General features: G+C 53.2%; 1 protein-coding gene across 4 annotated transcripts; it reads right to left on the reverse strand.

Annotated features, from left to right (window-relative positions):
- Positions 1-311: 311 nt before the first annotated feature.
- Positions 312-13734, reverse strand: CACNB3 (calcium voltage-gated channel auxiliary subunit beta 3). 4 transcript variants are annotated; one of them, XM_061128953.1, is made up of 13 exons: positions 13696-13734; positions 5419-5541; positions 5105-5227; positions 4541-4656; positions 4178-4242; positions 3961-3980; positions 3684-3764; positions 3418-3476; positions 3137-3246; positions 2678-2829; positions 2376-2471; positions 2128-2277; positions 312-1680 (listed from the first exon to the last, which is right to left on the reverse strand). In XM_061128953.1, exons 1-13 carry the CDS (start codon positions 13699-13701, stop codon positions 1366-1368), a joined length of 1416 nt encoding a protein of 471 aa, XP_060984936.1. In that variant the 5' UTR covers positions 13702-13734; the 3' UTR covers positions 312-1365. The 4 variants fall into 4 exon arrangements, with proteins under 4 accessions (XP_060984936.1, XP_060984925.1, XP_060984916.1 ...); XM_061128942.1 differs by lacking the exon at positions 13696-13734 and adding an exon at positions 12485-12640; XM_061128933.1 differs by lacking the exon at positions 13696-13734 and adding an exon at positions 9132-9353.
- Between the last annotated feature and the right edge of the window lie 11142 nt (positions 13735-24876).

A 24876-nucleotide genomic window follows, 5' to 3' on the forward strand; every position in this document is an offset into this window, starting at 1 on the left:
CTTCCCACTCAGTGGGTCTTTTTTTTTTTTTTTTTTTTTAGTTCTACCAGGTTATTGCTACCAACCCATCTCCCTCCACCCTCGTGCACACATGCTCAGTCATGTAATCCCATGGACTTCAGCCCGCCAGACTCCTCTGTCCATGGATTTTTCCAGGCAAGAATACTGGAGTGGGTTGCCATTTCCTTCTCCCATCAGTGGGTCTTTTTTGAGAGAGCACATCGAGGATATGTCTTCAGCTCCTCCAGACTTGGGCCATGCAATGAGGACCTTGGCTACCTGAGCCAGCAGACAGAACAGGAGCCCGAGGGTCTGCGCATGGTGTTTATTAGTGATGACAGTGAGGTGGGGCAGGGTCTTGTGGAGCATGCTCTGTAGGTAGGTCACACACTAGAGCCTCTTAAGACAAGGGTAGCCAGGCTGACAGGACCTCTGGGGCTGTCCGCTGGGTCCTATCTCTCCCCCTCTAATCCTAACTTAACGAGCAGCAGCTGTGGATCAGGGAATAAAGTCTGAGGCCCATACCCCATGGGCGTGGGAGGCATGAAGGCCAAGAACAGAAAAGAGAGAATGCAAGAGCAAAAGAATGAGTGGGGCAAGGAGGCCCCCAAAGCAAGCCATCCATATGTTCCCTGCTACACTCACCCTCCTTTCCCCAGCCCCCAGTCCACCATGTTCCTAGTCCCTGGTCCCTTCAGATGTTAAGATGCTTCCTGGCAGGTGAGGAGAGCCCTTCCCTCTGGAGCTTCAGCTGGCCCTAGCCCAGCCGTCTGTGCTCCAGCCTTTGTGTGGATGCCCTACCCCAGCTGATGCCAGGAGTGCCACCCTGCTGGGCTTCGACTGCCTCATGTCTCACGTGTGGCAGTGAGGTGAGGAGAGGCCCTCAGACCCCAAAGCACAACCCCTGAGTCCCTCGGGTTAGGACAGGACTGTACCTGCTCAGGGACCTTGTTCCTTCCTCATGCCATGCCGCCCACACCCCACCCTCTCGTCACTTTGAGTGCATTCCTTCCCTGAGTCTGGTGGGAAGGCCCCTGCTAAGGGGGTCCTGGCCTGAGGGCACTGCCCAGTGGGGCAGTTTCTTGTGCAGGAGGAGAGGAAGGTGCCAGGGGGCAGCACACACAGCTATTTCCTGGAATGGGAGCCTGAGGGGGGGGGGGTCACCGTGCCCAGGAGGTGAGGGGCCCCCTGCTCTTCCCCCAGAACCTCGGGACTGCAGGCAGGCCTGGAGCTGGGGCTGGGCAGGGGGGTTCGGGGGCTGAGCCTAGTGCCAGCCTCATGCCAGTCTAACGCCAACCCGCCTGGAGCAGGGGCCCCAGCCAGCTTGTGCCCGTGCCTGCCGGGGCAGGATGGCAGGAGGCTGTGTCAGTAGCTATCCTTGGGCCAGGGCCGGTTGCGCTGCCAGTTCCGGTCATTGTGGTTGTGCTCCGAGTCCTGGGCCAGGAGGCGGTCTTGGGGGTCGTGCCCATTCGCACTAGGCAGCCCCGAGGTGTGTTGGCGGTGAGGCTGGTACAGGTCGTGATAGGCATCTGCATAGTCCTCCTCCAGGTGGCGGGAGCTGCGCTGTGAAGACCCCGTCCAGGCCTGGCGGGAGCTCTCGCTGGCCTCATCCGAGGGCATCAGGCTGTCCCGCTCCAGGGGCGAGTGCTCCTCACCACGCTCCCCGAGCAGCTGCTGGTTCTGGGGGCAAGATGGCAGCTCTAAGTGAAGCCATGTGGACCTCGCCTTGGCCTCCCTACCCACTCTGGCAGCGTGAGGATTCCTGCCCTCAACTCTCGGTCACTGGGTACAGGAAATAATGCAGAAGGAGAAGCACACTGGACTATTCTTCCACTTCAGACAAGGAAAACTGGAGCTTTTGACTCCCGCCAAATCCAGGCTCTGCCTTCAAGACAGGCTAGAAGAGTTTGGAGAGTGTGTTTCTTTGGAATCCTAGGAAAAGTGGCCTCTGATTACCTGTCTCATTGCTTTCTTCCCTCATCAGGGAGTGCCTCACCCACACAACCCTTGCTCTGCTCTCTGATCCTTTGGCCTTCAAACTGGAGGTCAGAAATGATCCTCTGGGTGGGGAGGAGGCATTGCTTTGGCTAGCTCAGCCTGAGCATCAGTGCCCTTGGAGATGGTTACCTGAAGTCCGGGGATGGCACTGGGAGGGCCCAGAAGCCCAGGGCCGGGAGCTGGGTGGTGGGTCGCCCTCCAGTAAACCTCCAGGTACTCAGCCAGGTGCTCACAGGCATCTTCCAGCTGGTTTTCATCCAGAATCACATCAAACGACTCCTGGAAGGAAGAGAAAGGGGGAATGTTCCATTTCTGTCACCCCACGCCCGCCCTGGAAAAGCAAGAGTGGGCACAGGAGTGGTGCCCCAGCCACTTACGGGTGGGCACTGAACCAGCTTATCGTATGCCATCATCTGTACAGTCAGGTGCTTCATCTGCGACTTCCCTCGGGAGCGGATGAGACGCTGGAGAACCTGAGGGGAAAGGGCAGAGCTGGGCCCAGAAAGCACCAGGCATGTCCCTGACTCATGGCAGGAGGAGCAGGCGAGGAGGACTCGGCGGTGTTAAGCAGCAGCAGGAAAAGGGGACTGAGGAGCCTTTGGGCAGGGACCAAGCAGAGCTGTACTGTATTCTAAGAGGGCAGCCCTGCAGGCCGCCTCCATCACCATGGCTGACTTACCTTCGGGGAGGACACTTTGACAAAGACGATGATGGGGGCCAGTGAGGTCTTGGCCAGCTGTGCCGGGTGGTTGATGGTGTCGGCATCCAACACTACCAGCTGCAGGGATTTGGCCAGCTCGAATATGCGCTCAATCTCACTCTGTACTTCAGCTATGAAGGGAGGGACGGGTCGGGGGAGCCGCAACGCTCACCGGTGGCTCCACCCCCATCTGACTCCAACAGGGCTTTGGGGTCTCCCAAATGGTGGATGGGAAGGAATGGTGGAGGGAGAGGATGTTCATCAAGGCCTGGGCAGGCAGAGGCACGGGGAATTGAGACTGGGGTGGGTTCTTGCCAATCCTGGGGAAGGTGGAGAAGGGGTTGGGCAGGAATGCAAGTTGTCAGGGAAGAGAAAGGTATGAGAAAGGTTTTCACTAATGCATGAGTGGGTAGAGAAGCAGGACTGGGGACTTCTCACCAATGCTGGAGCGGGCAGAGGAGCGCTCGATGATGGTCCTCTTGCCAGGATTGTTGAGCACGGATCGCTTTGCCAGTGAGAGGTCTGCAGTGACTCGGGTGATGGAGATCCTGGGGTGGGCAGGTAGAAGCACAGCCCACCTCTAAATTTCAAGCCTAGGCCCCTCCCTACCCAGGTCCTACCAACTTTCACTTTAGAGGAGACCTGGCTACAGCATCTGGAAGGAGGCAAGCAAGGACTTCTCCCTGGTTCTCATGCCTCCCCAGGCCAGAGCAGCTTACCTGCCATCAAACCTATGTTTGAGGAAGTCGAAGAGCGCCTTCTGCATCATGTCTGTGACCTGGGTTGGGCGGGGGGGGGGGGGGTGAGGGGAAAAGCGTGGAATTGACTGGGAGCCTTCTTGGAGATGGGCAGCATCCCCAGGTACGGCCATGGAGCTCACCCCCTCCACCCACAGACCTTGACGGATGGGCAGTGGGGAACATCCCCTCCCACTGTTCCTGTGGCAAGTTTGGTAGAGGCAACTGTGGGGTCAGGGACCTCTCACCTCATAACCTTTCAGAGAGGGTCCCACCAGCACCACAGGCCGCATGGAGGGTACCACGTCATATGGAGGAATATGTTCCGCCTGCAGAATTGACCTGCGGTCATGCAAAGTCATGGCCATGTGGCCTGCCCTTCGCCTGAGTGGGGTGGGGCAGATGCAGACATTCTGGCCCCCCCCACCGTGTTCTCTTGCCCCTTCAACAATGACTGCCCAGAAACCTGTCCCCACAGCCAGACGCCATGAGCACCCCCAAGCCCCAGTCCCTTCCTTGACTCACCTGCTTTTGCTTCTGCTTGGCTTTTTGGAAAAGGAAATAAAAGATTAAAGTTGGTGAAGGGGGAAAGACCCTGAGGGCACAGTGTTCCCGTCCCCAGGGGAAACCCTGGGCTTCTCCCAGCTCCACCCCTTCCCACACTGTTCACTGGGAGAATCTCCCTTCCCCCTGTGTCTGAGTGGCCCACCTACCCAAGACAGGTGGGTGGAGGGGAGGCTACCTAGAGACGGAGGAGGGGAGCGTCGGCTGCCAATGTCACTCAGGCTGGATGGGTTCCCAGATCTCCTGAGAGCAGAGAGGGAGGTCAGTGAGAGTCTTTGTGTGTCTGCTCTACACAGTACTCAATAGTTGTATACATCTCCTTATGTTTCTGCTAGTGAGACATGAGCATGTGACATGAGCCTTTGTGTGTGAGCTTCGATATGTGTGCATTTGTACCTGTATGTTGTGAATGTACACGTTAGGTCTGAGTGTGCACACTGCATATTGTTGGGGCGGGGTATGCATGCCTGTGTGGTGATGTGGACCATGGGTAAAGAGCACACGTGGGGAGGTATTTGCAGAGTCTCAGCCCTGCTCTCACCTGGCCTTCTGCTCCTGCTTGAGCCGGATGCTCTCGAGGCGCTGGGGGCTGGGGATGAAGGCGATGTCTCCACCCTCTTTCACTAGCCGCCCGATCCACCAGTCATTGCTGTATTTCTAGGGGTGGGGTGGGGCGGAAGGGTGAGAGGAGGCGGTCCAGGCCTCAGCGCTGGCTCTTCAACGAAAAGGGAAGCGTTGGGAGAGCTGGTCTGAGCCAGGCAGAGCAAGGGGAGGGGGTCAGAAGAAGGTGCGGGGGCGGGGGGCAGCCATGTCTGAGACCCCCAAGATTTCCGTGTGAGGCCTCACACTGGTCACAAGGAGCCTCAGAGGCAACTAAGCTAACTGCTCACTTGTACAGATTGGAGCTGAGGCCCAGGTCTCAGGAGGACAGAGACCCTGAGGACTAGGTCTCGGATATGAGGGGTGTGTGTATGTACAGGGGTGTGTTAAGGATGAGTTTTGGAGTTTCGGGACTTGTTTATTAAAGAGGACTGAAGCAACAGGCCTGGGAACTTGGGTAAGAGCAGAGAAACCAAGCGGCTTTTGTCGGGAGGGGGTCAGTCACCTCTTTAATGTGCAGAAAGTCTTTGGCCTCAAAGTTGACTCCAGAGCCCTGGACTGGACACTCCTCATCCAGTACACCACAGTAGCTGACATTGGTCCTCACAGCAAATGCTACAGGTTTGTGCTGGGGAATGCAACCGTTGGAGCAAATGAAGGGAACCTCAGAGCGCCCCTTCCAGGTTCAGGGCCCATCCGTTCACCCAACCACACACATACTCATTCGCACATCCTGCCCATTGACCCCTCAAGACTTAGGACCTGGCACCAGTTTCCACCCACCCTGGCCCACTGTGCCCCCAGCCGGCAAGAGGATACCTTGGCCCTTTCAAGCTGCTGCTGAGCCTGGCTCTCCACTTCACGCCGGGCACTCTCCCGGTCCTCCTCCAGGGAGACGTCTGAGTCCAGAGATGGGCGGCTGGTATAGGAGTCGGCTGAACCCTGGTTTGGGGAGAGGCTGTGACCTGTGAGCTCAGGAGTTCTGGGCACTAGAGAGGCACGTCCGAACCCTACTAACCTCAGCCTCTCCAGCTCCATGGGGGTGTCTGGCCCCGTCAGTCCCTTCTGTTTCCCCAGGAAAGGCACCAGTGCCTCTGGGGCTGCAGGAAAGCCAGTCCAACCCATATGTGCTGAGATCTGGGCTCTTCCTCCCAAACCTATTAATATTGCAGCCTTGAATAGAGCCTTCATTTCCCTCCTTCCTCCCTTTTCTCCCCTTGACCATGTCCTGTGAGGCAGAGGGAAGTGAGACGTACTGAAGATGACATACTGGGGATGATTCGGAATCTTTGGAATCCAGAAGCCCCAACCCTCTTGTTCACATCAGCCTGCAAAGCAGCCTGGAAACTATTTCCTTAAAATGCCTGGCAGGAGTATAGCCAGCCAGGAACAGTCAAGAGACACTGGTTGGCATGGCACTGGTCCTAAGTGTCAGGATATAGCTGCCCACCCCCTTAGATCCCATCTCTCGTCCAGGGTGAAAGGGAGGATGCAGGGCTCCCAACTCCTAGCAGTTACTCCCTCCCTGCTCTCCCTACCCCCACTTTCTTTCCTCTCACACCTGCTGGGACAACTGGCCAGGTGTGGGCAGCACACAGGACAGACTGAGGAGGCAACATAAAGCTACCTCCTTGAGCCCAGGTGAGGCCTGGCCACGCCTACCACCTGGCCTACATCTCTCCACCCCTTGCCCAGGGGGATATCAGCCCTGGAGGAAGGCGGTGCTGGTGCCCGGCAACCCAGCCAGGAGCAACCCTGGGGATGGAGGGAGGGTGTCTGAGTCCTGCTCAGAGGAAGGGCCTCTGGGCAATGAGGGGCCTTAGAAGGGTGGCAGAGCTCACCTTCAAGGCCATGAGAGTGATGCATAACTGAACAAGGGAAGCTGGACCTCCCGGCAGGAGGGAAGAAGTCAGAATGTCTGGGTTTTCCCCTCAGTCTAGGGAAAAGGGAGTCTTTTGTTTCCTGCTTCAGTTTCCCCTCTTTATGAGCAGAAGCCTGAAGTGATACTTGCATCGGTTCTGAGGTCCAGGGGGCAGAGATAAGGCAGGAGCCTAGATAAAGGGACCGTGTGGGAATGTACACGTGTGTGCATATGTAGTAGAATGTTCTCAGGCTGAGGAACATTCCTTCAGACCCACTGTGCATGAGCACCACAGAAGGCAGCGGAGGCCTGATTCTGGGTGGGGAAGACAAACACACACCTTGCCCAGCCTCCCCGTGGGCAAGAGGGCTCGTCAGCCTGTGGGCAGCCCAGGTCCTAGTGTGGAAGCTAACGACAACGTCCGTGCTAGACCCAAGGCATGAAGACAGCCCAAGGAGAGAAGGGCCTCCATTTTATAGAGCACGTTCCCCATCTCCCTTGAGAGCTAAATAAGGCTAGCTTGGCAGCAGGATAAAGAGCAGCTGAGCCCCAGGAAGAACCTTAGCTCTATCAGCTGAGTAGGGGACCTCATCCCAGGGGCCTGGGGCACAGGAGATGCCTCTGTGGGAAATAGCTGTCTGAAGTGAACAGGGGCCAGCAGGCGAGGGGGCAGGTGAGGCAGGGTGACCACTTGCGTTGGTAAGTACATGCCAGATGCTTCCTAGATGAGAGAGGAGTCTGACCCTTACGCTCCATTCTCCAGGCTCTCAGCCTAACTGAGTCATTGTTGTGTTCCTGCCTGGGGCACCTGGGTTACCTGACCCTAAGACGGGAGTGACAGGGTCTCTCCCTAATGTTCTGTGAGTCATGCTCAGAATGCAATCCCCTCTCCATCTTTCCCAGGTCCTCAGAGCTCACCCATGACTCAGGAAGGCCAGAGCGGCCCCACCAGGCAGACCCTGGGGTCTTGCCTCCCTCACCCCCTGTTATGCCAAAACAGCCAGAGGCTCAGTGCTTTGGAGCTGCCAGGAGTTGGCACTGTGCCCTGGTGATGCCCCCCTCGCCTGGTGAGTGTGTGGGCAGGCTGCAGCTCCACTCTTGCCTGGCACGGGGGAAGGAGAGGAGGGAGATGAGCCGTTGGATTTATTTAGAGCCTGATTTCCCTCCTACTGCTTCAGAGCGGGCCTCAGGGAGAGCAAGGAGCCAGGCAAGAGAAAGGAGAGTGGGGGAGGGTAATCCAGGAACCAGAGAGGGGTGGGGAGCCAGCAATGGGTTAGCAGGCTGCCCCAAACACCATCCCTAAGTCAGGCTTTACCTTGCAACAGTCCTAGCCTTTTCAACCAGGGATGGGAAGAACCTTCTAGGGCCCTCCAGCCCCACAGAGGGAGGTTCATTCTCCAGCTCACCTTGGCACCCTGGGCCGTGGCCAGCTGTCCCTTCAACTGTCAGGAAGAGGTGTTCACCAGAGCCTTGAAAATCATCTGCTCTAGCTGCAATGTAATTAGCCCCAGAGGCCCAGTGGGGAATTGGGCCCAGCAGGGGCCCAGTCCCAGAAAAGGACTGATAGATAAGTGCCTTTCCTGAGCCCCAGAACTCATCTATCCTGGACATGACAGCTGAAGAGGGGAGAAGATGCCAACACTTCCCTTTCGACCCTGCAGCGCTCTACCCTCCGTATCAGATCAGGGACCCCTCTCAAGCCATCCAGCTGCTTTCATAAGGAGGCCTTCTTGTAGGATGCTGGAGAGAAGGGACAGAGACACTGCTGCCCATCCTTGCCCCATCTTTCCAGGCACTCTCCCTGCTCTCTTGAGCTCCGGGAATCACTGCCTAATGAGCTGATTTGTCTCAGTGGGTCAGGAGATAAAAGCAAAGAGGAGAATTAAATATTTATCAGTTGCCTGGTTCTCTGAGCAAAGAGCTTCCTCTTCATCCCCAGGCCCTGGGCTCCTCTGGCTTCACCTCCCGGCCTCCCTGCTGAGCAGGTGCTCAGGATGCCCCCCTGCTTGGGGATGCCTCAGCAGGAGGAGTGGGATAGCTGGGACACAGTCAGTTGGCCCACCCATGTGCTGGGCACCCAGTTTCCAGCTTGGGAGAGAAGCCGGGCTGAGGGGTGAGGAAGGAAGGCAGTGCCTGGGGATGGCCAGCTGAAGGCGATAATGGAGGTCCTCAAGTTTTATGATCCTTCTGTCTGAAGGGGCTGGTATGGGATTCTCTGCTCTTCTCCAGGCTGCCTAATCTGTCCTTTACTAAGGCACAGGAGGGCTGGATTGTCCCCCTCTGTAAGAGTCCCCCCATCTCCTGTGTCTGCTGTGTTCAGACCCTAGAAATCCTCCCTTGGGAACTCCAGACGTTGCCCGAGGCCTCCAGCCCCGCCTCCCTCCACCCTTCTGTCCTGGGCTGTGGAGCCACCTGCTCTGAGCCTCCCCCAACCCGAGCTCCTCTCGGCACACACCGGATGCTCCCTGCTCTAGGACGGGGGCACCGGGAAGCCTCTGGCATGAACATCCATCGCTCCACTCTGCTGGAGCGCCACCCCCCCTCCACCCCCCACGACATGCCCTGCCCCGCCACAGAGGCGTTCCTCAAAGTCCTGAACTGGGGGAAGGGTCCGAGGGACAGGGGCTGTCACCCCCACTCCCCCACCCCCACCCTCCCCGTGGGCACTCACCGCCTCCGAGTCCTCAAACCCGGGCACGTAGGAGTCGTCATACATGGGGGAGTCCGGGTGGGGGGGAAGCGAGCGGCGCCGGGGGCGGGAGCGGCCCGGAGGCAGGGGCGATGACAGCGGGCCGCGCCCGGGAGATGCCGCCGAGCCCCGCAGCCCTGCGGGCGGCGGCGGAGAGCGACAGCGCGAAGGAGGGAGCGAGCCGCGAAGACCAGCTGCTCCGAGCTCAAATCACCGCTCCCCCCACCCCACCCCCCCAAAACCCTGCCGGTCCCACCCCGAGCGCGGCTGAGGAAATCTGGCGCCGGCTCCTACAACAATAGCGCCCGCCCACCTGACCCCCCTCCCCGGGAGCAGGCGAGGGGGTGGCGGCGGGGGGCGCCGGCCACCGGGGGAGCCCGAGGCCCGGCCGCCAGCGGGTGGCCGACGCCAGCGGGGTAGGAGGTGGGTCCCCGAGCACCTACGGGGCAGAGGGGCGGCGGGGAGGAAGGGGAGGAGAGACTGCGGGCGGGGCGGATCCCGGCGTGGAGGAGGCGGGCCGAGGAGGGACGCGGAGACCGAGACGCTCGGCAACCCAGGAAATGCTCCGCCGGGAAACAAAGGGCTGGCGCGGGGGAGGGGCGGGGCGGAGACCGCCGCGGAGCCGAGACCCCGCGGAGCGCGGAGCGGGCGCGGGTTCAGGGGAGGCCCGAGAGAGAGACGGAGCAGGGGCCGAGGCCGAGAGAGGAAGAGGGGAGGCAGGGAAGTGGGAGACCGGAGAGACGGAGGAGGCGGGGCGGGGGCGGGCGGCACGTGAGAGGGCGGCGTGTCTGCGCCCCGGCGGCCCGGGAGACTCCAAAAGCAAACCCCGCAGAGGTCCTGCGGATGGGGTTTAGCGACCCCCGGCCAAATGCCGAAAAGCAGCCCCTGTCCCCCGCCTCCGCAGCCCCCCCACGCCAGGCGCTTGGCCCCTTTAGTGCTGGGACTCTCTCGCAGCAAAGGGCCTCCGTGGGTGCCCAACCCGGGCGGATTGGGGCCCGGCCACCCTACTACACCTGTTGCGCGGGCAGATTTCATCCTAGTCTGGCCAGGATGGGGGTTCCCTTCCTCACTTCCTTGCCAAGGACTGTGCCAGGCATTGCCAAGGCATCGTGGGAACTGGCGTAGGGAGGGGCTGCTTTAGGCGAACCTAAGGGGAGGAGGGAAAGAAGACTGAGAGTGGAGGTAGGGGGATGGTTGTGGTTGGGACCGAAGGAGGGAGCCTGGCCACGCTGGGGTTGGCGGGGAGAGCAAATCTCCTCCGAGTCACTAGTCTAAGGCCAGATGCAAAAGGATGAGGGTGGTCCGGGCGGCCAGTGTGTGGGTTGGAGCCACAGGTACCACTCTTCCAGTCATTCTGCTTCAAAGAGGCACTGAGATTTGAGGTTAGAGACCCGAACAGCAGCCCTTATCTTGAGGAAACTTCCTCAAAGTTCCACCCATTTGAACTCCAGAGCAAAATTATTCCTTTGAATTTTGATTGCCTCCCTACCCTTTCCTCCCCTGTCCACCCCCTCCCAGAGATTGGGGCGGGTGGCGGGGGTGGGGAATGTGAGATAGACAGAGGGGTGCTTTTGGAGAGCTGCTGGGTCCTTCTCCCCTCCCAGAGTCTCACACCCAGGAGGGTGAATCTGAAATTTGCTCATCCCTTTTCTTCCTGGGCTACAGAGGACTTAGAAAACCAAAACTCTTAACAGGGTTGGGTGAGATCTATGGTAGGAAACACTGCCTGGGAGAGAGAGGAAGACCACCCAAACCAACTGGCTTCCCACTTATGTCACTTGTTCGTGTTCCCTTAACAAGAAAAAGAGAAGGGGGTCTCATCTTAAGACTGTCTTGGTCTGCCTTTAGTCTCTCACCACCCTGTGAATGGTGCAGTCCAGCCCTGCCTAGCATCTACCTCCCGCAGGGATTTGGCGAACAACTTTCTTGGAGCCCGAATGGCCCACTATTGGGGGAGGCAGTGTACTTTCACAGTTCCCTCTCCTGAGTCCAGCACCATTTGGGGCTTGGTTATATGCTGGATTCTTCTGTATCGGAAGTTCCCAGACACTGTTTTCTCACTTTGTGCCCTCTCCCAGTTCCTCAGTATTTCTCATATCCTCTTTTATTCTCTGTCTCTTCTGTCCTTCCAGAGGGGCAGAAAGGGGGCATTAAATGTGACACAATAAGACCTTAAGGTGCTTTCTCCTGGGAGATGATTCTAATGAAGACGACAGCTACTGGGGCATCTGCTTCTCTCTCCATCCCTGAATTTACTCTCCTTGCCTCTCCTTTTGGGACTCTACCCACCACCGGAATGTCCGGGGGAATGTAGGTAACAGTTGGTCTGCTATCAACCTCACTCCTGTCTTACACACCTTGTCTTCATCCCCATCTGGGACAGTGATGTCTGAAGTCTGCTCATGAAGCATGAATTGCCATGCCAACCACCCCCAGGAGATGTATTCAAGATCCTCATACCTGGGCCATCTCCTGGGTCCTGCAGGAGCTTCAGAGCCTCTCCCTGGTTCCCTTCCCTGCCCTCTTCCATTTCTCACCTCACCCATACCTGCCTGCTGTAGTTCTCATGCCAGCCTAGTGCTTCCTGTCCTATAACAAGACATGTGCCTGTCACTAGCCATGTGGTCCCTAATCCATTTTCTTTCCCCTGGCTGAGCATAAGGAGAGCTGGGGGTTGGGGTTGGGGGGAGGATTCATGGACAAGATTCCTCCTGCCTTCCACTTTGTAGGAGAGCGTCATTAGACCAGCAGCTGGCAGATACCCAAGGCATGGAAGCAGGACATGGGGTTGGGGCTGGGGGAAGCCTGAATAACCAGGTTTGGGAGTTGGAATTCTTGGGAATCTCCAGAATACATTATAGCTTCTCCTATAAGTGCACCAGGAAACTGGGTGGATCCAAGTCATGGAGTGTTGAAGAGAGAAACTGAGGCAGGAGCTAGGACCTCTAGGAAGTCCTCCCCAGCAGTGTTTAAGATCTGGAGAAAGCCAAAGCCTCTAGCATTCTAGCTGCTGGGCTGCTCCCAGGGAATGCAGGGAGGAGCACCAGGAGAGCTTTGCAGAGTCCTCCCCTCAGTCCTCACATCTAGACCCCTTTCTGGCCCCCACACAGTTTCCCAGCGCCCCCCCATCCCATCCCATCCCATCCCATCCCATCCCAGTGCTTAGAGGCTGCCAGCACTGGCGCTCCCTCCTTTCCTGCCTGCCACCTTTACCCTTAGCCTCACCTACTCCGCCTCCCTCCCCATCACTGCAGTCTTCCCCCAAATGCCAGCCCTCTCCCTAGCTGGGAGTGGGCTCTCCTCCCACCCACTGGGGAGGGGGCCCTCGCGTTTACCTCATTCAGCAGGAAGGTTGCACTGGAGTCAGAAAAAGACATAGACCGGGCTGGCGGCCTCTCCCCTTCCCCCGGGCCAGGGGCTCCGAGGCGGGAGCAGGACCAGGCAGCTGCTCTGCACACTGGCTCCCGCCTGCACGCCTGGCCTCGCCCCACGCCCGGCTCCCACGGCGCTCCCTTCCCTCTCTCCGGGCTCCCTCCCCCCTTCCCTCCTCCCTCCCTCCTTCCCTCCTCCCTCCCTCCCTCTCTCTTCCTTTCTCGCCGCCTCTGTCACTCTCTCCCTCCCCTGTCGCTTTTCAGCCCAGCTTTCTTCATTTCCGTCTCTAACCTCCTCTACGATCCCTGTTCTCTGTTTATCTGGGGGACTGCCACTGTCCGTCCATCCACATATCTCGCCTTTCTTCTCTGACCGCCCCCCACACCACCTTCTCTTCCTTAACGCTCTCCCCAGAAAAGGTGGGGATTCCGGAGCTCCCACCGCCGCAGGCAGAAGGGCAGGAGTGGCCGAAGGGCTGCCCGGACTCCGGAGCTTTAGGCGGAAGGTTCCGCTCCCTCCCGACACCTGCTCGGTGCGCTGGGAAGGAAAGGCGCCGCGGTCCCAGAGACGACTTCGACTTGTCCTCAGCAGAGGAAAAGATCGGAAAGGAAGAATGCTTGTGTACGGCTCGCTAGCCCCAGCGTCCAGCGCTCCCTCTGGGTTCCGGGGAAGCTCCGTCCATCTACCCGTCCCAGGCCCAGACCCGGTGGCTCCTATGGGATCCAACTGGCGACAACCCAGCGGGGATGCTGGGCACCTGGGTCGTCTCTCCTCTTTGCCGGGTTCCGGGGCCAAGGGACTCAGCTCGCACAGGCGGAGAGCGAGGCGAGGCGGCTCCTCCCGGCCGGCTGCAGCGCCCCCTGGGCTCGCTCGCCCCGCGGTCGCGGTCGCACACGCCCTCCAGGTGGTGGCACCCGTCCGTCCGGGGGTCCGCCTGTCGGCCGGCAGGACTCCGGCCCTGCCAGTAGGAGGCGCTGCCCTGGCTAGAGCAGAGGCAGCGCGTTTCGGAGCCAGACCCTCGCCCGCCAGAAGACTAACAGGGCCCCCTCATCCGCTCTTCTTTCCAGGAACTTCGATCCCACCTCCCGACCCCTTTGGGATCTGCACTCTATCCCCTCCCCCGAGGGGCTTCTTTGAGGTCTTTGGCCCTTCTGGGTTCCTACGCTGCTCTTACCTCCATCCTGCTCTCCGGGGGCGCTCCTGCTGAGCCCGGCGGCGTCCTGGCCGGCCTGGGTAGCAGGGAGTACGGAGTCGTGGGACCAGTCCTCCGGTCAGTACCCGCTCCCGCCCGCTTCGGCGGGCACGTCAAATAGGACAAGCCCAAGTTCTGGCGGGGAAAGGGGGGAGCAGAGGTGTAGCCCCAGCCGGCTCTCTCCCTGAACCCTTGTGAGCGGATCAGCTTCTCATTGGTCCCTCCAAACCCCCAGCATCCCCAGACTGGACTCTTCTCCATACCAAAGACCGCGGATGGGGGTGGGGGGTGGGGGGCGCCTCCTACGCAGAGACAGATACACCCTGAAGCCCAGTGACCCGGCGTCTCCAACTTTCCTCTTGGCATCAGTTAGAACTCTTTCCTTTCGGATCCAGGGTATTCCACTCTCCTTCTTGGCCCTTCTTCTAACTCCTTTCCTTTGGGGAGTTCCCGACTCCCCCATCCCCCCATCCCATGGGGATCTTGGAAGACATCTCCACGTTTCCCCTTTCAGCTTAGCCTGTCCTTGCCCCCATTCCGGAGGGAGTTAAACTGAGGGAGAATCGACTCTCCTCTTACCACCCCCCAGCTCCTCCTTATGCTTAACCTGCAAAGTACTTTGGGAGAGCACCTCCTCTCTCTGTGGTCTAGTCCCTGCATCCCCTCCCACTCACCTACCCCTCAGTTACTCAGCTTCAACTATTCAGAGGAGATAAAGAGGTTGCATGTGTGCTTTAAAATTGTGCTGTGGAGGTTTTTATGGGTTTTGTTTTGTTTTGGCTCTAACAGAGGGAGCAGAAGCTTTGCTATCATTTGGCAATAAGACCTGGAGGGAGAGAGGCCCCTCCCTACACCCCTGCTGACCACAGCTAATGGACTAGCTCCTCTGGGCCTTGGGGCAGCTTAAGTTTCCATAGGAGAAGGGGAGGGAGAGGGGGTGCTGGCCAAGGCAGGCAATTGTCCCTAGCTTCCCCTTCCCTCCCTCCTCTTCAAGAACCTACAGCCTCTCCATCCCTTCCTTTAAAATAGAAATATCAATGACTTCTCTCTGAGCCTATCAGAGGGAATGTAGGTGCACAGGGGCAGCTGTGCGCCCTTCAGTAGTTCTCATTTCCACTCCAGCTGCTGGAGCAGACACACCGATCTCTTCTGCTATTGAAAAAAGGTAGGACCCTCAGAGCTGGAGCTGGGAGCCCAGCCCCCAGCTCCCCAGAGCAGTCCTTTTCCAGCCCCCTCCATGTGAGATGACTGCCTAGAGGACCCACACAGTCTTCCTCCCTGCTTTACCTCCCTCAGTGCCCCCATCTCTGGCCCTGACCTCACAGTGTCTGACACCCTGCTCAGAGGGGCCTCAAAGCCTGGATGCACTCCTGTGAGCCATGCCTTAGGTTGGCCCCTTCCGGTCCCTAGCTCCAGCATCTGCCCCACCCCCTCCCGTCCCCCACCCTCCAGGGCTTCCCAGACAGCCTTCACCTCTTCTCCCTGGTGTCACCTCCTCTCTGACCTCTCAGGTTGTCAGGACCTCAGGATATTTGACAGGACTCTGCTAGCCCTTTTGGCTAGGCTTTGTGCAGACACCACCCTGCAGGGGGTGTTGCCCTACTGACTTAGAGCTAGATTTCACTCCCCGCTTACCTCCTCAGCAAGGCATAACTCGCATAACTGTACTTAGTGGCCCTAACATTTGAAAACCCATGTACCACAAAGGACAGAGAACAGAGATCACCATGTCTGTCTCTTTGTGTCTACCGAGAGCTTCTGAGAAAGCTCTGTGAGGGTAGTTTCCACAGGGAATCCCTGTTACCAACTCCAGATATTACTCTAGGGAAGTTCCTCTACCATCAAACCTCAATCCCTCTTGCTACAATCTCTGTTTTCTTTTTCTGGGCTCTGCCTCTAGGCCCATGGTGATATTTGATGCTTCTGGGCACTTTCAGGCTCCATCCTCTGACGCAGCATTTGCTATAAATATGTCTGAAGAGTTTCTTGCTGATAGTGCCCAGCAAGACTGCACCTTCCTTCCCACACAAGGCCTCTCTAGAGGGACTGGGCTCTCAGCTATGTCTCCAAGACCCAACTCTTGCCGGGTCTGAGGCAAGTGGTGTGGCTTCCCTGTGGATTTGGGGGTTCCTTTTCATCCCTGGGAAGAGGGGACGATGAGAAGGCTGAGATGCTTAGCTCTCATTCTCTTTCTCCCTGGAGTCTGGCTCAGAGTAGGTGGCACATAGTAGGTGTTTGACATATGTTTATTTTAGTCTTAGATCTTAGTTTCCATTGAATGTGACTGGTGATTCCCGTTCCACAAGATGGATTGGAGAGAGGAACAAGGCTGGGCACAGGAGGGAAAGTCTAGTGCTGCCGCAGGTGGAGGAAGGGGTATGAGAGGCAGGATCCCTAGGGTGGCCTGGGGAAGAGGATGCTGGCCTAGACTTTACCTCCTTCTCTCCTTCACTCTTGCCAAACTCTTAACACTTCCAGACACTGAATTACAGCACCACCCAAGGGACCAGGTCAAGTCCTTCCTCCACCCTCACATATTTGCAAGCTTTCTAAACATCAGAGGTTGGGTGGGGAAGCTGGGGTTGGAAAGAGATGCAATGGAGGTGGAGAATCCCTGAGAGAAGTGCTGAGGCCTAAGTGGGGGCAGGATTCCCCAAGTGGAGGCAGTGGAAGCATCCCAGGCCTTCCAAAAGCTGGGACAGAGGGAACTTGGGCATCCTTTAGGAAAGTGGGGCTGCTGATGAGAGGCTGAAGTGGCCTCAAGAAGGCTCATGGCAATGGGAATAAGGCCAACCCTGATGTACATACAGCTGGAGTGAGAGAGCTGAGACTTGGGTCCTTTCTTTCTGCACCACTGGGCTTACTGCAGGTCCTCGGCTCCTTTATCTCTCACAGGACACCTGACCTCCACCCAGATCAGTCCTCCCTCTAAAATAAGAATTAGTGGGAGAGATGTCTGTGGTGGGGCTGGAGGCTGGGTACTCTTCTACTTGCTTACTGTAACTCTCTTACCCACCTGTGACTCCCACCACTGTCAATTCAGAATCTGAGCTGTGGTAGCCATCTCCAGCTCAGAATGAGGGCCTGGTGCCCTCAGCCTCCCCGGGAATGAATTATCGAAGAGAATGTGGTGCTAGCTGCTTAGGCGGCTGCCCCCTGGGGCCTGCCATTGCCTCTCACTCCACTTCTCACGGCTCCCTCTGTAGGGATGGGGAAGTGCTGATACAGGCCTTGGGGAGAAGCCTTCTGGGGAGGAGGGCAGAGGACTGGTGAAGAGTTGTGGCCCCTCATCGCGGATCACGACGGGGTGCTCACCCTGGAGCTGGGATGGGAAACGAGCCTGGAAGCCCCTTGACTTGAGGGGCTGCGTTGGCGAGGGGTGGACTCCTACATGCCTTTCTGAGTAACATAGAGCCAGGAGTCTGGATCCTTCTTTGAGTCAGCATCAGGTCACTAGGGCTCTGTACAGAGCGCTCTGTTCCCCCGTGCCACCCCCGACCCCCGAGATTGCGGAAGAACCACAGAGCGGCTGGAAGTGGGTGCTGGTTTACGGTTGACAGGGAGGAGGGCAACAGTCGAGGGTCAAGGTTCTAGGTAGGCCCTTGGTGGAAAGAACACAGGATGTGGAGTCCGAAAACCAGCAGGCAAGTCCTAATTCTATCACTCACTAGTTCAAGCCGAGTCACTCGGAAACAGTTTTCTTACTTTTAAAAGGGGCAAGAGCAGTGCTTGCTCAAGAGATTCTGTGAGAATTCAGCAGGAATATTTGTGTTTCATAACATGTAAATTCCTATGGAAAAGTTAGTAGTTATAAACAGGGAAGCAGCACATAGTGAGAGAACCTGTCCAGAGTCATGATCGGGGCTGCCACCCATGCCCTGTGACTGACCCCTCATCTTTCCACTTCTGTGGTTACAGGACTTTTCAAAAGGCCACACTCAGTGCTTGGATCTGGATTTAGGCCTAGATCTTCAGAGTCTATCTCCTGGGTTCTTTCCATTACACCATGTGGGCTGGACCCTCTGATCCACTCTGACCTTCCACCCGTGCTCAGCACAGGGGACTTCCCCAAAAAGTCCCCCACACCCCAATGCCACAGTGATGAGTACTTCATTCCTTTGTCTCATGTGTGGCCACACCCCTCTCTCCTTCAGGAATAACACAATACATTTCTTAGCTTTCCCCTGAGGCAGCATAAATGATATTATCAAGCATTTGGAATGTAGTTTAAAAATAACTTTTTATCATTACAGAAGTAGTGATTATGTATTGGAGAAAGGAAATACAGACAAGCAACAAGATGAGACAAATCAAAACACAGTATTCTCACCACCCTGTTATTTCCACCATTAATGCTTTTGGTGTAATCCTTCTGGATATTTTTTCCTTAAAATTAAAAAAATTGGGATATAACTCAGTTGTATATAGCGTACTGATTTAAATGTACAATTGGGTAAATTTTTTGCATATACGTACCTATACATCAATGTCTGTGTAACCACATCCATGTCAAGGTCTGTGACATCCTCATTCAAGAGCTGTCCTTGTACCCCTTCATGGTCAGGATCCAGCCTCTTGTGGTGATGGCTACTTAGGCTCTTATCACCCCCCATGGATTAGGTTTGCCTGTTCTTGAACTTCACATAAAAAGGATTGTGCAGTGTGTACTCTCTCATATCTGGTGTCTTTCCCACAATATTACATTTTTGAGATTCATCTCTGTTGCATTTATCAACAACTTAAAAAAATGTCATGTGGGATTCTATTGTTAGAATACACTATAATTTATTTTTCCATCCTCCTGTTGATGAACACTTAGGATGTTTCCAATTTTGTGTATACTGAATAAAATTACTATGAACATTCTTGAACATGTGTCTTTTGGTTAGACACATGAACTCATTTCTCTTGGAGGTATATAACAAGAAATGGAATTGCTGAGTTATAGGCTAGGCTGTATCTTTTCTTTTTTTTTCATGTACACACACACACACAGAGAAATGAATTTTTTTAACCTGCTTATCTTCATCCAATGTTCTCCACAGTTCCATTTTATTAATTTTCATTTTATCTAATCCCAGTCAACATTCAGATCTCTCAGTTGGCCCCAAAATGTCTTCTGTAGCTGATGTGCCCTAATCAGTATCCCATCAAGAATTCACACACTGCATCCTGCAACACCTCACCTTGGGTCCTTGCTGGTTGGTGGCTGGAGACATGAGTTCCTTGTCACGTGGACCTCTACATAGGACTGCACACACATAGCAGCTGCTGAGAGAGAGAGAGAGAGAGAGAGAGAGGAGGTGTGGTCTTTTTGGAACCTAATCTTGGGAGTGACTTTTCATCTTTCTTGCTGCATTTTATTCCTTAAAAGCAAGTGACTAGATCCAACCCACACTCAGAGGGTGGCGATTAAACAAGGACTTGGATACCAGAAAGTAGGGATCATGGGGAGCCATTTCAGAGCTGATGGGAAGATATATAATAATTTAAAGGGAACTTGAAGCTGAAACTCCAATACTTTGGGCACCTCATGTGAAGAATTGACTCATTGGAAAAGACCCTGATGCTGGGAGGGATTGGGGGCAGGAGGAGAAGGGGACGACAGAGGATGAGATGGCTGGATGGCATCACCAACTCGATGGGCATGGGTTTGGGTAGATTCCTGGAGTTGGTGATGGACAGGGAGGCCTGGTGTGCTGCGATTCATGGGGTCGCAAAGAGTCGGACAAAACTGAGTGACTGAACTGAATGTATACATAAGGACTTCCCTGATAGCTCTGTTGGTAAAGAATCCTCCTGTTCGATTCCTGGGTCAGGAAGATCTGCTAGAGAAGGAATGGGCTACCCAGTCCAGTATTCTTGGGCTTCCCTTGTGGCTCAGCTGGTAAAGAATCCGCCTGCAATGTGGGAGACCTGGGTTTGATTCCTGGGTTGGGAAGATCCCCTGGAGAAGGGAAAGGCTACCCACTCTAGTATTCTGGCCTAGAGAATTCCATAGACAGTATAGTTCATGGGGTTGCAATGAGTTGGACACGACTGAGCGATATATATATGTATACAATTCACTCAATGTATATATGATACACACATATATACAGACCAATACTTCTATCTACATTTTATGAGTGAGAAGACAGCCTCCTTTTTCAATCTATTTAAAGGAGGTCCCTCCACTCACAGACTTAGAGAACATTACAGTTCTCTAAGTAACAGTAAACTTACAGTTACCAGGGAGGAAGATGGGAAAAATGGGGGGGTGGAGTGCAGGGGTAGTTAGGGAGTTTGAGATCAACATGTTCACACTGCTGTATTTTAAATGGATAACTAACAAGGGCCTACTGTATAGCACAGGGAACTCTGCTCAATGTTATGTGGCAGCCTGGATGGGAGGGGAGTTTGAGGGAGAATGGATACATGTATATGTATGGCTGTCCACTTGAAACTATCACTGCATTCTTAATCAGCTATGTGTGTCTGTGGTCCCTTGATCAGTCGTGTTTGACTCTTTGCAGGCTCCTCTATCCATGGGATTTTCTCAGCAAGAATACTGGAGTGGGTTGCCATTTATTCCTCCAGGGAATCTTCCTGATACTCCAATATAAAATAAAAAGTTAAAAAAAAATGTAGGTCCCTCCAGTTACCTTTTATTATAATTACCTTTTATGGTAAGTTCTCATAACACCCTTAAAAAATAATTTTTAGACCAGTTTTAAGTTCACAGAAAAATTGAGGGGAAAGTAAATTTCCCATTAACACCTTCCCCCTACACATGCACAGCTTCTCCCATTGTTAATATCCCTGACCAGAGTAGTACAGTGTGATTTTGTTAAAATCAATAGAGGCTGATTTTGACACATCCTTATTACCCAAAAGTCCCTAGTTTACATTAGGGTTCACTCTTGGTGTTGTACATTTTATGTTTTTTAAAAAATTTTATTTATTCTTTAATTGAAGGATAATTGCCCTATAGAACTTTGTTGGTTTTTACCAAACATCAACATGAATCAGCCATACATTCTATGGGTTTTGACATGTATCATGGAATATGCTCACTATTAGAGCATCCTACTAGAATAGTTTCAGTTCAGTTCAGTCACTCAGTCACGTCTGACTCTTTGCGACCCCACGAACCGCAGCATGCCAGGCCTCCCTGTCCATCATCAACTCCTGGAGTCCACCCAAACCCATGTCCATTGAGTCGGTGATGCCATCCAACCATCTCTTCCTCCATCATCCCCTTCTACTCCTGCCCGCAATCTTTTCCAGCTTCAGGGTTTTTTCAAATGAGTCAGCTCTTCGCACCAGGTGCCCAAAGTATTGGAGCTTCGGCTTCAACATCAGTCTTTCCAATGAACACCCAGGACTGATCTCCTTTAAGATGGACTGGTTGGATCTCCTTGCAGTCCAAGGGACTCTCAAGAGTCTTCTCCAACACCACAGTTCAAAAGCATCAATTCTTCAGTGCTCAGCTTTCTTTATAGTCCAACTCTCACATCCATACATGACCACTGGAAAAACCATAACCTTGACTAGACGGACCTTTGTTGACAAAGTAATGTCTCTGCTTTTTAATATGCTGTCTAGGTTGGTAATAACTTTCCTTCCAAGGAGTAAGTGTCTTTTAATTTCATGGCTGCAATCACCATCTGCAGTGATTTTGGAGCCCAGAAAAATAAAGTCAGCCACTGTTTCCACTGTTTCCCCATCTATTTGCCATGAAGTGATGGGACTGGATGCCATGATCATAGTTTTCTGAATGTTGAGCTTTAAGCCAACTTGTTCACTCTCCTCATTCACTTTCATCAAGAGGCCCTTCACTGCCCTTAAAATCCTTTGTGCTCTGCCTATTCATTCCTCTCTCTCCCCAAACCTTGGCAACCACTGATCTTTTTACAGTTTCCATAGTTTTACCATTGCTAGAAGCTCATATAGTATTTGTTTTGTTGTTAGCAATTATAGTACAGTTGATAAGTTGTGTCCCCATGGACTGCAGCATGCCAGGCTTCCCTGCCCTTCACAATCTCCTGGAGTTTGCTCAAACTCATGTCCATTTAGTCGGTGATGCTATCCAACCATCTCATCCTCTGCCAGCTCCTTTCTCTTCCTGTGCTCAACCTTTCTCATCTCACTGGGTTTTTTCCAGTGAGTCAGCTCTTCAAGTCAGGTGGCCCACGAATTGGAGTTTCACCTTTGGTGTCAGTCATTCTAGTGAATATTCAGTGTTGACTTCCTTTAGGATTGACAGGTTTGATCTAATTGCTGTCCAAGGGACTCTCAAGAATCTTCTCCAGCACCATAGTTCAAAAGCACCAATACTTCGGCATTCAGTCTTCTTTATGGTCCAACTCTCATACCCATACATGACTACTAGAAAAACCATAGCTTTGACTATATGGACCTTTGTCAGCAGAGTGATGTCTCTGCTTTTTAATATGCTATCTAGGTTTGTCATAGCTTTCTTTCCAAGGAATAAGCATCTTTTGATTTCATGGCTACAGTCACTGTCTGCAGTGATTTTGGAGCCCAAGAAAAAAATCTGTCACTGCTTCCACTTTCCCCTCTTCTATTTGCTATGAAGTGATGAGACTGGATGCCATGCTTTTAGTTTTTTGAATGTTGAGTTTTAAGCCAGCTTTTTCACTCTCCTCTTTCACCTTCATCAAGAGGCTCTTTAGTTCCTCTTTGCTTTCTGCCATTAGAGTGGTATCATCTGAGTGTCTAAGGTTGTTGACATTTTTCCTGGCAATCTTGATTCCAGCTTCTGATCCATCCAGGCTGGCATTTTGCATGATGTACTCTGCATATAAGTGAAATAAGCAAGGTGACAATATACAGCCTTGACGTACTCCTTTCCCAATTTGGAACCAGTTTGTTTTTCTGTCTGGTTATAACTGTTGCTTCTTGACCTGCATACAGGTTTCTCAGGAGACAAGTAAGATGGTCTAGTATTTCCATCTCTGTAAGAATTTTCCAGTTGTGATCCACACAGTCAAAGGCTTTAGCATAGTCAATGAAGCAAAAGTAGATGTTTTTATGGAATTCCTTTGCTTTCTCTATGATCCAATGAATGTTGGCAATTTGATCTCTGGTTCCTCTGCCTTTTCTAAATCCAGTTTGTACATCTGGAAGTTCTCAGTTCAAGCATTACCTTGCTAGCATGTGAAATGAGCGTGGTTGTTCAATAGTTTGAACATACTTTGGCATTGTCCTTCTTTGGGATTGAAATGAAAAGTGACCTTTTCCAGTCCTGTGGCCACTGCTGAGTTTTCCAAATTTGCTGACATATTGAGTGCAGAACTTTGACAGCATCATCTTTTAGGATTTTAAATAACTCAGCTGTAATTCCATCACTTCTACTAGCTTTCTTTGTAATAACACTTCCTAGGGCCCACTTGACTTCACCCTCCAGGATGTCTGGCTCTAGGTGAGTGACCACATCATCATGGCTATCCAGGTTATTAAGACCTTTTATGTATAGTTCTTCTGTGTACTCTTGCCACTGCTTCTTAATCTCTTCTGCTTCTCTTAGGATCTTACCGTTTCTGTCCTTTATCATGCCCATCCTTGCATGAAATGTTCCCTTGATATCTCCAATTTTCTTGAAGAGGTTGCTAGTCTTTCCCATTCTATTGTTTTCCTCTATTGCTTTGCACTGTTCACTTAAGAAGGTTTTTTTTCATCTCTCCTTGCTCTTCTCTGGAACCTTGTATTCAGTTGGGTATATCTTTCCCCTTCCCCCTTGCCTTTTGCTTCTCTTCTTTTCTCAGCTATTTGTAAAGCCTCCTCAGAAAAGCACTTTGCCCTGTTGCATTCTTTTTCTTTGGGACAGTTTTGGTCACCACCTCCTGTACAGTGTTACAAACTTCCTTCCACAGTTCTTCAGGCACTCTGCCTACCAGATCTAATCCCTTGAATCTATTCATCACCTCTACTGTATAATTATAAGGGATTTGATTTAGGTCATACATGAATGGCCTAGTGGTTTTCCCAACTTTCTTCAATGTAAGTCTGAATTTTGCAGTAAGGAGCTCATGATCTGAGCCACAGCCAGCTCCTGGTCTTGTTTTTGCTGACTGTATAGAGCTTCTCCATCTTCAGCTGCAAAGAATATAATCAATCTGATTTCAGTGTTGACCATCTGGTGGTGTCCATGTGTAGAGTCTTCTCTTGTGTTGTTGAAAGAGGGTGTTTGCTATGACCAGTGTGTTCTCTAGGCAACTCTGTTAGCCTTTTTCCTGTTTCATTTTGTACTTCAAGACCAAACTTCCTATTACCCCAGGTATGTCTTGACTTCCTATTTTTTTAAAAAAGAGATCATGGTTGTTTTGTTTTTTAATATTTATTTATTTGGCACTGGGTCTTAGTTGCTGCATGTGGGATTCCGGTCCCTGACCAGAGATAGAACCCAGGCCCCCTGCATTGGGAGCACAGAGTCCTAGCCACTGAACCACCAGGGAACTCCTTGACTTCCTACTTTTGCATTCCAATTCCCTATGATGAAAAGGACTTCTCTTTTTGGTGTTAGTTCTAGAAGGTCTTGTACATCTTCATGGAACTGTTCAACTTCAGCTACTTCGACATTTGTGGTTGGGGCATAGACTTGGATTACTGTGATGTTGAATGCTTTGGGATGCCTTGGAAACCATGAGAGATCATCTCTTGTTTTTGAGATTGTACCCAAGTACTGCATTTCAGACTCTTTCATTGTCTATGAGGGCTACTCCACTCTTCTAAGGTATTCTTGTCCATAGTAGTAGATATGATGGTCATCTGAATTAAATTCGCCCATTCCTGTTCATTTTAGTTCACTGATTCCTAAGATGTTGATGTTCCATCTTGCATCTCCTGCTTGACCATGTCCAATTTACCTTGATTCACGGACCTAACATTCCAGGTTCCTATGCAATACTGTTCTTTACAGCATTGGACTTTACTTTCACCACCAGATATATCCACAACTGAGCATCGTTTCTGCTTTGGCCCAGCCACTTCACTCTTTCTGGAGCTGCTAGTAATTGACTTCCACTCTTCCTCAGTAGCATATTGGATGCCTTCTGACCTGGGAAACTCATCTTCTATGTCATATCTTTTGGCCTTTTCATATTGTTCATGGGGTTCTTGAGGCAAGAATACTGGAGTGGTTTGCCTTTCTCCTCTCCA

This window comes from Dama dama, chromosome 3 (genome assembly GCF_033118175.1).
Source record: "Dama dama isolate Ldn47 chromosome 3, ASM3311817v1, whole genome shotgun sequence".
In the NCBI taxonomy this organism is placed as follows: domain Eukaryota; kingdom Metazoa; phylum Chordata; class Mammalia; order Artiodactyla; family Cervidae; genus Dama; species Dama dama.